Source organism: Microcebus murinus, chromosome 21 (genome assembly GCF_040939455.1).
Source record: "Microcebus murinus isolate Inina chromosome 21, M.murinus_Inina_mat1.0, whole genome shotgun sequence".
Taxonomy (NCBI): Eukaryota; Metazoa; Chordata; class Mammalia; order Primates; family Cheirogaleidae; genus Microcebus; species Microcebus murinus.
Window position 1 is genome coordinate 17,751,225 of NC_134124.1, and position 12,610 is coordinate 17,763,834.

General features: G+C 46.9%; 2 protein-coding genes across 2 annotated transcripts in view; both read right to left on the minus strand.

Annotated features, from left to right (window-relative positions):
• ATOX1 (antioxidant 1 copper chaperone) overlaps nt 1-4,125 on the minus strand; it is a 126,119-nt gene extending 121,994 nt beyond the window's left edge. Inside the window, exon 1 of the mRNA XM_075996241.1 lies at nt 4,122-4,125. The gene's annotated coding sequence lies outside the window, so the exon portion shown is untranslated. The remainder of the gene's footprint in view (nt 1-4,121) is intronic.
• Nucleotides 1-12,610, minus strand: part of GLRA1 (glycine receptor alpha 1) — a 108,062-nt gene that overhangs the window by 37,138 nt on the left and 58,314 nt on the right. Inside the window, exon 8 of the mRNA XM_020283736.2 lies at nt 8,736-8,803. Within this exon, the coding sequence (XP_020139325.2) occupies nt 8,736-8,803 (68 nt within the window). The remainder of the gene's footprint in view (nt 1-8,735; nt 8,804-12,610) is intronic.

Below are 12,610 nucleotides of genomic sequence, written 5' to 3' on the forward strand. Positions count from 1 at the left end.
ATTGTAACGCACGATGCTATTTAGAGAAAGGTGTGTGTGTGTGAACCTGAATGTATGTACAGTCACAGAAAGGAGACTAGTAGGGTATACACGAAATTTTATTTGTAATGGTTAACTCAGGATAAGACAATGGGACTTGGAGGAGAGGGCAAAATGGGACATTCTTAATTCTTATTCTCCCTTTTCTTTGTTATTGGACTCATTACAAAGGCTTTATTTCACATAGTACTCATGTACTCATAAAACTGTTCCAGGGTGTTGCTGTCCAGAAGCTCACCGTGAGTCAGCATTGCGACCCGGCTAGCAAAATGGAAAGGACTTCAAGGTGGAGTGTGCAGCAGTTGAGTTTGAGGCCCTGAGGAGTTCCCCAAGGGCTTCCTGGGGGAGGCAGGGATTGAGGGAGAGGCCAGGAGAGTGAGACTCTGGACTCCCGCTCCTCTGCAGCCAGCACATCCCATTTTTTAATATCTGTTTATGAAAGTGCTACAGAAGAGTTCACTTAGAAATGAACTGTGGGGGTCGGGCTGCCGTGACAAACAGTGCTTTGAAATTCACTAACCCAGAATAAGGATGGTGATGGCCCCCCGCTTTGCTCTGCTCTGAACACTCCTGAGGGGGCCTGAGTTTATTTCTTGCCCTTTCATCTCAAGAAGGAAGCCAGTGCATTTGACGCACTTGGAGAAGAGCACCCCACTGGGGAAGGGACTGGAAACCAGAGAGAAGGGTTGAGGAAGCCATGCTTGGCTTCGAGAAAGCCGACCTCAATTATGTGAAGGGCTGTCCGATGAGTGGACAGGTTCTGTGGGGCACGAGGGTCAGGACTGAAGCCGTGGGTAAATGGAGAGTTCAGAGTTGCCCGAAGATGAAATGGGCTCACTGGGAGGTAGTGTGTTCCCCATCCCTGGAGGTGTGCAAGTGGGAAGTACTTGGCTGCGATGTTTGTGGCCGGGATTCCGACAATAGATGAGAGATTGACTAGAGAACCTCCAAGGTTCATTCTTTCCACAAATACTGCCTGGCTCCTGTGAGTCAGGCATGTGCTGGGCACTGGAAATATAGAGGTGGTTGAGAGAGACAGACCCCCACTCTTGATAAAAAAGCAAACAAGGCAACAGACAAACAAGTGAACCTATCAATTTGAGATGTTGCTCCGAGGATGACTTAACATGATGATATGATAGAGAGCAAGTAACTGAAGTGGGAGCACTTTTAGGTAGGGAGATGGGGAAGAACCTTCTGAAGAGATGTCTGAGCTGAGACTTGAAGGGTGAGGAGCCGTTTGTGCAAAGATCTCTCTAGGCAGAGGGACCAGGACGGTGCAAGAACATTGGGAAGTTGCTGCAGGGTCTGAAGCAGGAGAATTCTGTGCTCTGATTTGGGGTTTTAAATGATCCTTCTAGCACTGGTGGGAAATGGTAAATGGTTGGGAGGAGGGAGGATGGCGACCAGTTAGGAGGCTCTGTTTTTTGCCAAGCAGGGGAGAGGTGATGCCCATTTTAACTAAGAGTTGACAGCAGAAAAGTCGGGGAAAAGTAGATGGATTTAAGTTTTATTTCTATAATTCAGAATACCTGCTTCATTTAATCAATGGATCCCAGAATAAGCTGGCTTTGACTAACGACTAAATGACTGCTTTCTCGTTAGTGTGTTCATATTTATGGTTGAACATAGGGGCTTTTAATCTCCTCGTGTGGTAGTTGTTTTCTTATATCGTGAGGGCTTGTTTTGGAAATACCCAAAGGGCTGGGCGGCCATAGTCTTCTTGTGACACAGGTTCTGATAGACAGAATTGCACAAATGCTACTGAGCTGCTTATCACCCACACCACGGGGCGGAAAACAGGATGTGGTTGTGTCCTCACGTGGCCACGTGACCCCTGTCCCCTCATGCCTGGCCTAAGAATGGAGTCCCAGGGTCTGGCAGTCTGGCCATAATAACTGGCTGCACCATTTATTGGCTGAGAAAGTTTGGGCGAATGGTCCTCTCTGAGCCTCAGTTTCCTCGCCTATACAATAGCATTGTTGTACCTAAAATAATTGCCATAATTCGCTAACCACAATTTCCTGGCTTTCAGAAAAGTGCTCGGTAAATGACAAACACCAGCACCAACACCTCACATTGTCTTCAGAGCAGAAGTTTTCTTTTTTTTTTTTTTTTTTTTTTTTACTAGGACTGCAGTGTGGAAGAAGTTTTCAAAAGACTTATCTTCACGCCGGCTGTGACTCCGTCTGCCTTTTGTTTTCTCCATGCCCCTGAAGTCTCATTCCCTAATTTCCTGTGTGTTCCCTCCCTTTGCTCATCCCCCGTCGCCAAAGCTGCTGGATGCTGTCCTCTTTTCTTACTTGTCTTCTCTCCTCTTTTGGCACAGTTCAACGCACACCAGTTTCTTGTAGCCCCTTCATCCTTTGAGTCATCCCATGAAACTGTTGTCTCCTGGAAGGTTTTAGCACCGAGAGTACCGTGAGCAGATTGCTGCTTTAGAAACATCGCTCGAAATCACACAGCGGCGCGTTCACAGTGCCTGGCACAAACGTATTCAGTTAAGTGTTAGCTATTATTACTATTGTTTATTATTATTCTCTGTGTTCCTCAGCATCCTGTATGTTTGTCTGTAATAGCCCTCATCATGCTGTGGCATTATCTTTGATTTCCTTGTCCGGTAGACTCTTTGGAAAGCGAGGACGCACTACTCACTGATGTCTGGTTCCTCTTTACTTCTGGAAACTTGGGAGGATTATGCTTCTCTTCAGGCAGGGCCATGTGGACTTTGGACAGTGAAATGTGAGCAGAAGTGGCATATGTCACTCCTGGGCGGAAAGTGCTTACCTGCCAGTTACCGCAGGTTGGATGTATCCCCTTCCAAATTCATATGGTGAAGCCCTAACCCCCAGTGTGACTGTATTTCGAGATAGAGTCTTCAAGGAGGTGATAAAGGTTAAGTGAGGTCATAAGGGTGGGGCCCTAATCCAATAGGATTGGTGTCCTTATCAGGAGAGGAAGAGACACCAGAGATCTCTCTCGCTTTCTGTGTGCACAGAGAAAAGGCCATGTGAGGCAGCTGTCTACAAGCTAGGAAAACAACTCTCACCAGAGACCAACTCTGATGGTACTTTGATCTTGTACTTCTAGCCTCCAGAGCTGTGACAAAATGAATTTCTGTTGTTTAAGCTACCCAGTGTGTGCTATTTTGTTATGGCAGCCTGAACTAATATGCCACTGTTCCACCCTTCCGTGTATTGTCCCGTTGCATGGCAAATGTGACAGGGAAATGCAGTGCTGAGCCACTACCTGCAGGACAGTAGCCCCACAGAGCTCCTGGATCTGCAGCAGAGTTTAGATGAGTGATACTGAGTCTATGTTGTTTGAAGACACTGAGAGTTTGGGGGCTGTTTGGTACTGCGGGAAAGCCTAGCCTAAAATGACTAAAACAGAACTCCATCCCTAGGGCCATATTGAGCATATGTAGTACCTTAATTAATAACAGAAGTGGAAAGAATAAATGAATAGAAAGAACTGTAAAAACACAAACACAAATAGAAAACCAGAAAAGCATTTTCTTATTTTTGTGTATTGAAGTCTTTGGCTGCTTAGTAGTTAATAATCTTTTACATTTGTGTAGCATTCACGGAAGACTTGCATACTTATTACTCTGTGTGATCCCACACACCATTCTTAGAACCAAGCACCCAGAGGGAACTGAGCCTCAGAGTGTTACATGGGGGCAGAGCTAGAACTCAAACCCTGGTCTCTTGACTCCTGGTTCAGGGCTCTGTCCCCCTGTCCCTTACTGTCTGCAAACAAGGCCAGACTTGTAGACTATGTTTGCATAGACTGTCATCGATCAGCAGGGGTCCTGGCCACCGTGTGCCTGTCTCTGTGCCAAGCTAGCCTGACTCTTGGCCAAAGAGGCTGGAACACATGTCCTAAAAATGTAAAAATGGAAATACTGGGATTCATGCCCAAAGGATGTCAACACACACACTCTCTCTCTGTGTGTCTTTGTCACATGAATTCCAGCTTTACACACCCCTGTATGTGCACACTCACGTGCATGCCTGCACACATATATAGACGTACTTATTCTCACATACTGATATACATTTAAATATTCTTTCACACATCCCCATGTACTTATATACACACATTCGCACATGAATATACACACATGTAAATATGCTGACTCAAATGCTGGTACACACTTAAATATCTATATGTTCATAAACATCCACATACAAATACATAAATGAGAATAATATACTTTATGTACATTCACTCTTTTTAAAAATTTTATTAAACTTAAAATAAAAAAGGGTCTTGCTCTGTCACCCAGGCTGGAGTGCAGTGGTGTGATCGTAGCTCACTGCAACCTTGAACTCCTGGGCTCAGGCAATCCTCCCACCTCAGCCTCTCGAGTAGCTAGGACTACAGATACATACCAGCATGACTACAAAATTTGACTGCAAAATTTTTTTGTAGAGATGGGGTTTCACTATGTTGCCCAGGCTGGTCTCGAACTCTGGCCTCAAATGATCCTCCCACCTATACCTCCCAAAATTCTGGGATTATAGGCGTGAGCCACCGTGCCCACCCTACATTCACTCTTAAAGTACTTTCACATATCCTACATATGCACAAACTCACAGACACATGCACATCCACACTTAAACATTTTCACATGTACATATATAAGCACAGAAACACACATCCTTATATCCATACCTATACACGATCATACATATTTCTCTTTGAGGTTACGCGTCTAAATATATTCAAACCAGCATACACATACACACACGCCTACACACACACCTGCACAGCCCCACAGTGTACCCATGCACATACATACTACACGGACGCACACATGCTGCAGTGCACACACTTATCACACTTATAAGCACACATGTCCAGACCAGCTGGATGGGTTTCCTTTCGGGTCCAGCCCTAGGATTTTCCCCTGCAGACTGCCAGAAGGGCTGCTCCAGAACAGGACCTTCTTTCCTCTTCTCCCTCGCTCATTCCTGTTTCGATTGAGACCTTCCCTTTGCTGCACAGACTCAAAGAGTCCCTGGAAAGGTCAGATGAAGGACAGGCAGGCTCAGCCCTCCCCTTGTCGGGAATGGATAGAGACCCCTGCTGCTTTGCTGGCTGCCCGTCTCTGCTCTCAGTCTATTAGCTCTGGTGAATAAAGCCAGGCCCTGGGAGGCAGACAGTTAGGCCGGGGACTCCGGCTGTTTATAGAGCCCCAGTGCACTCCTGCTGTTTCTGGAGAACAAACGCAGCCTGGAAGGTTTCTGACACCAGGACTGTGTCCACATTACCTTGGACCCACGGGGCCCAACCAGCTTTTTGTGTGGTTAGAGAGGGACAGCCCCGGGCTGGAAGTCAGGGAGCCTGGGCTGACGGTGCCACTAATTAGCCGTGTGTGCATCGTGGGCAAGTGCAAGCCTCTCTCGGGCCTCCGGTTTCTATATCTGCTCAGTGAAATTCCCTTTCGGCTCCAATTGCCCATGATGAAAGGAGACAAGCAAGGGCTGGGTAATCCCAAACATCTAGGAGTAGTTAAATATTTATATTGGGCTCAGGAGACCACGTTCAAAATTTACCTCTGTCACTTATTAGCTGTGTGTCCTCAGGAAAATAACCTAGCCTTTCTGATCCTCAGTTTCCTCATCCATAAACCGAGGATAACCTTTCCCACCTATGGGAGTTGTTGTGAGGCCTAAATGAGATGATATATGCAGAAGTGCTCTGCACACTGTCTGGCACATAGTAGCATCTGGTGTGTTGAGAACAAGTTGTCGTTATTAGCAAGTCCAGTCTTGCTCCTAAGAACATTTGAGTGAGAAGGAAAGAGGCTTAGACAGGAAAGTGGTACAAAGGGTTTGGTTGGTGGGATTGAGGGGAGAAAGAAGCTGAAGAGAGAGGAAACTTTTTTTTTTGAGACAGAGTCTCGCTTTGTTGCCCACGCTAGAGTGAGTGCCGTGGAGTCAGCCTAGCTCACAGCAACCTCAAACTCCTGGGCTCAAGCGATCCTCCTGCCTCAGCCTCCCGAGTAGCTGGGACTTACAGGCATGTGCCGCCATGACCGGCTAATTTTTTCTCTATATGTATTAGTTGGCCAATTAATTTCTTTCTGTTTATAGTAGAGACGGGGTCTTGCTCTTGCTCAGGCTGGTTTCGAACTCCTGACCTCAAACAATCTGCCCGCCTCGGCCTCCCAGAGTGCTAGGATTATAGGTGTGAGCCACCGCGCCTGGCAGGGAGGTGAAACTTTGACTGCAGCAGAGAGCACTGGACTTGAGTTTCTGTCACACCTGTGTTTCATGCCGTGCGACCTTGCTTAAGTGACCTTACCAATCTGGCCATCAGATTTCTTCTCTGTAAAAGAGAGGGCTAGCCTGGACAATTCCTTAAGGCTTTTTCTAGGTCTGAGATTTTAGGGTTTTTTTTTTCTCTAAACTGTCTGCAAAGTAAATTAAACACATAGATAATTAAGAAGTCAGTGAAAAAAATCACAGTAGGGTAAGTCCTCACTTCATGTCATCAATAGGTTCTTGTAACTGAGACTTTAAGTGAAACAAAGAACAGCAGGGTTCTTGAATACCATCGTTTCGTTTGACATCATTTTGTTATAATGTTGATGAGAAAAAAATTGCTTACGTTGTAGTCATTTTGCTTAAAGTGGCAGGTTCCAAGAACTTATTGAAGAGGTTAAAGGAGGGCTTACTGTACTATCCAATGTGCAAGCTGCAGAATGGCAGCCCCTGCCCTACTTTGGAGTGACATTAATAAACAGGTAGAAAACTGTGTCATCTGCAAACCACTCCCGAGGAAGCACATCATAGCTGATCATTCCTTTCCTGTCTGAAGATCGTTCATTTCCACCCCAGGAGGCCATCTCCTCTGGGCTCCTCTTGTTGGTCATCTCCATTATTGTTATTTGCTCTTTTCTCCCAAGGTGTGTGGAGCCTGGCATGGTACTGGGTTGGATTTCTACTTTTGATAGCACTTTGGTTGTTGCTTATGTGTGCTTCGAAGGTTCTGGGTCCCCAGTGTCTCGAGTTTGTGCTCTTCGGAGTTGCGGCCGTGTGGCACAGGACGCTTGTCTATGGGTTATGAGAGCTGGGCCCTAGTCCCCACAGGGTCACTCACTAGCTCTGTGATGTGCTCTGCCCAAATTTCAGTCCCCTCAGCTGCACAGTGGGGAGCATAGTGTGCAGCACCTCTACGTCACAGAGTGGCTGTCAGGCCAGGTGTTTGGCGAAGAAACCAAATGAGAGGACGCATGTGAAAATGTGCTTATAATTATAAGTGGCAGTTAGTAATAGCTGACGTTCGTTGCGTGCATGCTTTATGTGAGGCCCTGTGTTTCGCTGTCTGTGCTTTATCTTTTAATCTTCACAGCAGGCCACGAGGTCGATGCCATTGGTATCCCTGCGTTACAGCTGAGGGAGCCGCTTTAGGTTGCCTTGCCTAAGATCACGGAGCTTAGCCTCAAACTTTGTCTGGACATGGAAGACTGTATCATGGTTACCCTGCTACACTGTGTCTGTGGAAAGCAAAGTGCAGCAGGAACAATATCTGGAAAGGTGGACAGATGACACAGGGGCAGGGAAGGGAGAAACCAAGGCTCAGAGAAGTCTAGGGATTGCTGAAGGTCACACAGCAAATCAGTGATGTGGGGCTTCAGTGTCCAGAGTCTCCGTCATCGTCACCATCATGGAAAATGTTTAGTGAACAATTTACAGAGCATTTACTGTGATAAAACACTTTCCTGCACCTACCACACATAATACATTAATGAGGTCAGTATGGCAAACTTTTTTACTATGGAAAGTTTTCAAAACATTCAGATGTTAGAACAAATTATAAAATAAATCCAATATGCCCATTTCAGCTTTTTATAATCAGCAGCCTTCTGCCATTCTGCAGATAAAGTTTTATTTTTATTTTTAGAAATGGGGTCTTGCTATGTTGCCCAGGCTGGATTCAAACTCCCCGGCTCAAGTGATCCTCCTGCCTCAGCCTCCCAAGTAGCTGGGACTACAGGAGTATGCCACTGCACCCAGCTAGTACAGTTGAATGTTAAACTTAAGAGCAGTTCTTCCCTTTTTCTTTTTTTCTTTTGAGACAGACTCTCACTCTGTTGCCCAGGTTAGGGTGCTGTGGCATCAGCCTAGCTCACAGCAACCTCAAACTCCTGGGCTCAAGGAATCCTTCTGCCTCAGCCTCCCGAGTAGATGGGACTACAGGCATGCACCACCATGCCTGGCTAATTTTTTCTCTATATATTTTTAGTTGTTCAGTTGATTTTTTTCTATTTTTAGTAGAGATGGGTTCTCACTCTTGCTTAGGCTGGTCTCGAACTCCTGAGCTCAAACGCTCCTCCCACCTCGGCCTCCCAGAGTGCTAGGATTATAGGCATGAGCCACCTTGCCTGGACCCCATTTTCTTTTAATCTAAAAATTTAGCATGGTGTGTGATTTTGTTTTTTGTAATTTTGGACGTTTGGCATGTGCTAGTCTGGTAGCTCTTTGGCCATTACACATGTTATGTCTTTACCCCAGACATCGAATAGGACAGTAAAAACATCGAAGCCTCATGACATACCACTGGAGATCTGAAAAAACACCTGATTCCCCACCTCTTTGGGAAAGACCAATGCGGAGGATAAATATTTCAGGAAGAGAGATATCCCCAGCAGGAAATACCAGCCTGTGTTTTGACTTACTCACCATGGTTGTCTCGGCAATGGAACCAAAGCTGTTGATGAAAATGTTGCAGCTCACGTTCACGGGGGGACCTGCCAAATCAAGAGAGATTTCTGCTTAGCTGCATGGCCATGGAGAAACTCACAGGATAGGACCATTCCTGGAACCCTGACTTCAGGGGCAGATACCCCTTGGTGGAGGACACCCCTGCTTGCCCCAACCCCACTCCCAAGCACCTGCGATTCCTGCCACCATTTTACATTTCTATGCCAGATTTCCTGGTCCCCAAGTGAGTGCCAGGTACAGAACACCAGAGGCTGAGCTGAGATGTACTTTCATTAACACAGGATGATTCATCATCCTGCCATATGGTTGAAATCTTTTCCCCAAACCCCATCGGCTGCCTTGTAATTTGTGGCTGAGATGTATTTATGGCTACAGCATTTGGAGGCCATCTTGGGAATCGCAAGGAACAGCAAGTTCCTTGCCTTGAACTTATGAACCAAGAATGATTGCCTGAAAGGCGTTGATGGGAATCACCCCCTGAGGAATCCAGAGGGAACGTCAAGGAAGGTTCGCAAGTCTTTGTTAAATACTTTTCAGGCAAGTTTTCTGAATCTTACTGCAAAAGATAGGAAGGAAGGAGAGGATTATTCACTGCTTTGGTATCTCATTGGGCTGTCTAGTTGAAGCCCAGTGTCTTCATTTTATACCGCTAATTACAGCAGCTACCATTTACTAGGCATTACGGGCTTTGCTGCAGTGTTGAGAACAGCACTAACATCATCTCATTCCGTCCCCTCAACAGCTGCATGAGAAGGTCTGGTTATTATCTCCATTTACAGATGGGAAAACAGAGGCTCAGAGAGGTTGTTCGCCGCTGGGTACACAGCTAGTAAGTGGTCAAGCCAGGGTCTGAGTTCAGATTTGTCTAACTCCAAAGTTGGTCATCTTGATGGCTGCACTGTAGGAAAGAGGTTCAGAGGAAGGAAAGGGCATGCTCAAGGTCACACGAACAGTGGCAGAATCCTTAATTTAAGCACTGGGCTTCCACATCAACTGAAAAAGGGCCAGCATACAATGGCCAGAAGGGAATGGGAGACCGTGGGCAAGACTGATAGAAGCAGTGGGAGTCCAGGTACAGAGGCTCTTGAGAATGGGACAGGAAAGGCCTCAGATAGCTGACGACCTTGAAGGTGGATAGGACATGAATAGAAGGTCATAACCTTCACGTGAAGATTGTAATTTGCAATTTGTGAACCTTTGCAGGTCTACTTTCTTGATGGCCCCCAGGAGGTACTGAGGTAGGCAGGGCAGAGTTACTGTCCGTACTTCACAGATGGAGCCCAGGGAGTTTTTGTAACTCACCCAGGCACATTTAACCAACAAGCGGTGGAGCCAGGACTTGAACCAAGGTTTTCTGAGCGTGGAAAGAAGAAAGTGGAAATCCTTGTGTCCTCTGGTACCCGCTCCATTCCGTCCCTCTTGAAAAAGTAGCCCAAGCATTTCACCCAAACTCAGCTAAGACATTTTGCTTTTCAGAAATCATGGCATATAGGAGGGGACTCAGTTTTGGGGTGAGAATCTAGGTTTTTCGTCCAAGGCAGTGTCAGGACCTCTGGGCTTCAGACATAACTCTAGCACTCACTGGCTATTTGGCCTTAGGAATGGCACTTTCCTTTCCTGGCTCTTCATTTCTCCATGGATCTGGAGGGAGAGTAGTTCTTGAACTAGGCCATCACTCTCAGCTTCAGTGGCTTGGAATTCCTTTACAGAAGCGCTCCATTTGAATTTCAGGGTTACAGGATTTCAGGGCTTGAAGGTTTCTTAAAGGTCGCCTCTGCAATTGCTTTCCAAACTAATGTGTAGACAGGGCTATCTGAACTCGAATCACCTGGGAGACTCGTTAAGCTGCAGATTCCTCAGCCTAACCCCACATTCAGTGAACCCCGGTCTCTGGAGATGAACCCAGATTCTATTGTTTAAGGAGCTATTTGGGCGATTCTCATGCACAGGTAGGTTTGGGGACCACTGCTACAGAGCAGCTGCCCGTTCAAGTTCAAGGCTGAGTGCCTGAGCACCTCCAGCAGCGGGAAACTCATTTCATCTTGAGCAGCCTTTGTCATAGTTGGGTAGCTCTGTCTGCTAAAAACATTTTTCCCTTATACTGAGCGGAAATCTGTCCCCCTGTCCCTCCCACCTAAACAAAGGCCCAGTCAGGTTTCCTTCTCCCTCATTTCGACGCAGACGCAGGCTTTTCTTTTCCTGTAGCCTTGTACCCTAGGACGCCCCGAAGAGTTACTGCCTGTGCCTTGAAATGACGTGCACAGGGTTCCCACGCAGGCCCCGCAAATGTCTGGTGCTGTGACGCTCCTATGAACGAGGTTCTGATTTATGGGTGTGAGGGGGCGCCAGCCGAAAGGACCCCATGGGGAGGTGTGGCTCACTGAAATAAATCTGAAATTAAATTATTCTCGAGAAAATTACAATCGGGCTGCCTTTGGCAGCAGGATAATGTATATATTTCATTAAATATTAAAGTTTAATTTTGCTTTTGTGTATGTGTTTGCATTGGGCTGTGCCCCAGATCCTAGCAGCCATTGCAATACACAAAATCTTAGAAAAGACACAGGATATCAGAGCTGATGATGGTCTTACTGGATCATTTTACAGATATGGTAACGGAGGCCCAGATATGGCAAGCGATTTAGCACGGGTATCAGGTAGGTAGACGGACCACTGGAGCCCAGTTTCAGCGCCCTTTGCTTCCGCATGACGCCACTGTGCCCTGCAGAGTGTGCCGGCTGTCTGCGGCCACCCCTGTCTTCAGGGGGGTCAGGAACAGGAGAGTTTCTGGTGCTTCAGGAAGCTGCGGAGTGATTAATCACCCTTGGAGTTTGCACACAATGCAGGCCTCTTCCTATCGTGGGGTGGGGCGAGGAGGCCTGATCTGCATGGCCATTTCCTGAGCTCTGCGGTTTGCATGTGGCTTTTGGGATCTTATTTGTGCCTGGGTGGACGTGTGCAAGGGCTCAGGAGCAGGAGATATCTTCTGGGCAATGTTTCAGCCCTTACCATGAGGGATGGTAGAGAAACCTTCCCAGCTCCTGTGCCTCGCTAGGAATCAGGGGTGTCAAAGGGGCTGGAGCCAGTGCAGGGCTGGGAGAGGCCCAAGAGATGATCCAGTTCTGTAGATTCAAGGTCCAAGTGTTCTGAGTAAGGTTCTCAGAGTGAAAAGGGGAAGGGGCTCTGATTCAGTGGTCAGGGTGAGATTTTATTTCTTAAGAACGTCAGCTAAGTAAGTAAATAACTGAAGGAACAAATAAATAAGTCACTAGCATTGGGCAAATAATTGAGTTAGAGTTGCTGGGTTATAGTCCTTGGTCTTGATAGCATGATTTAGGAAAGTCACTTAACTGCTCTAAACTCCAGAATATTTGCTGGTCCATTCATTTATTCATTTGTTAAAGCTTTATTGAGAGCTTTCTATGTGCCAAGTGATGCGGTATGCACAAAGGATAATTCACACATGGACGCTGGACGCACCACATTCAACAGATGCACAAGTCCGTCCTTTCTCAGCAGAGCGAGGCCCCGGCCCCTCTTCAGGATGGAGTTCTGAGAGTGCCCACCAGGGGGCGTGGTGGACTGGAATTCCCGAAAACTGCCAGGGGCAGAGGATGTGGACCTGGCGGCCAGGGGCCATAAGCAGTCCTTAGACGTGTTTAATTTGGCCAACAGTGTTTTTTAAAAGAGACGATTTAGGTGTCACTTTGGGAAGATTTCACGTGAAACCTCAGACTTAATCTTATCTTAGAGGGCCTTGCTGTCTAGGGTCTGCATCCCTACCTGGCAGTCACCGGCAGGAACTGAGAAGTAGCTGCCCCTAGACAAGCCCT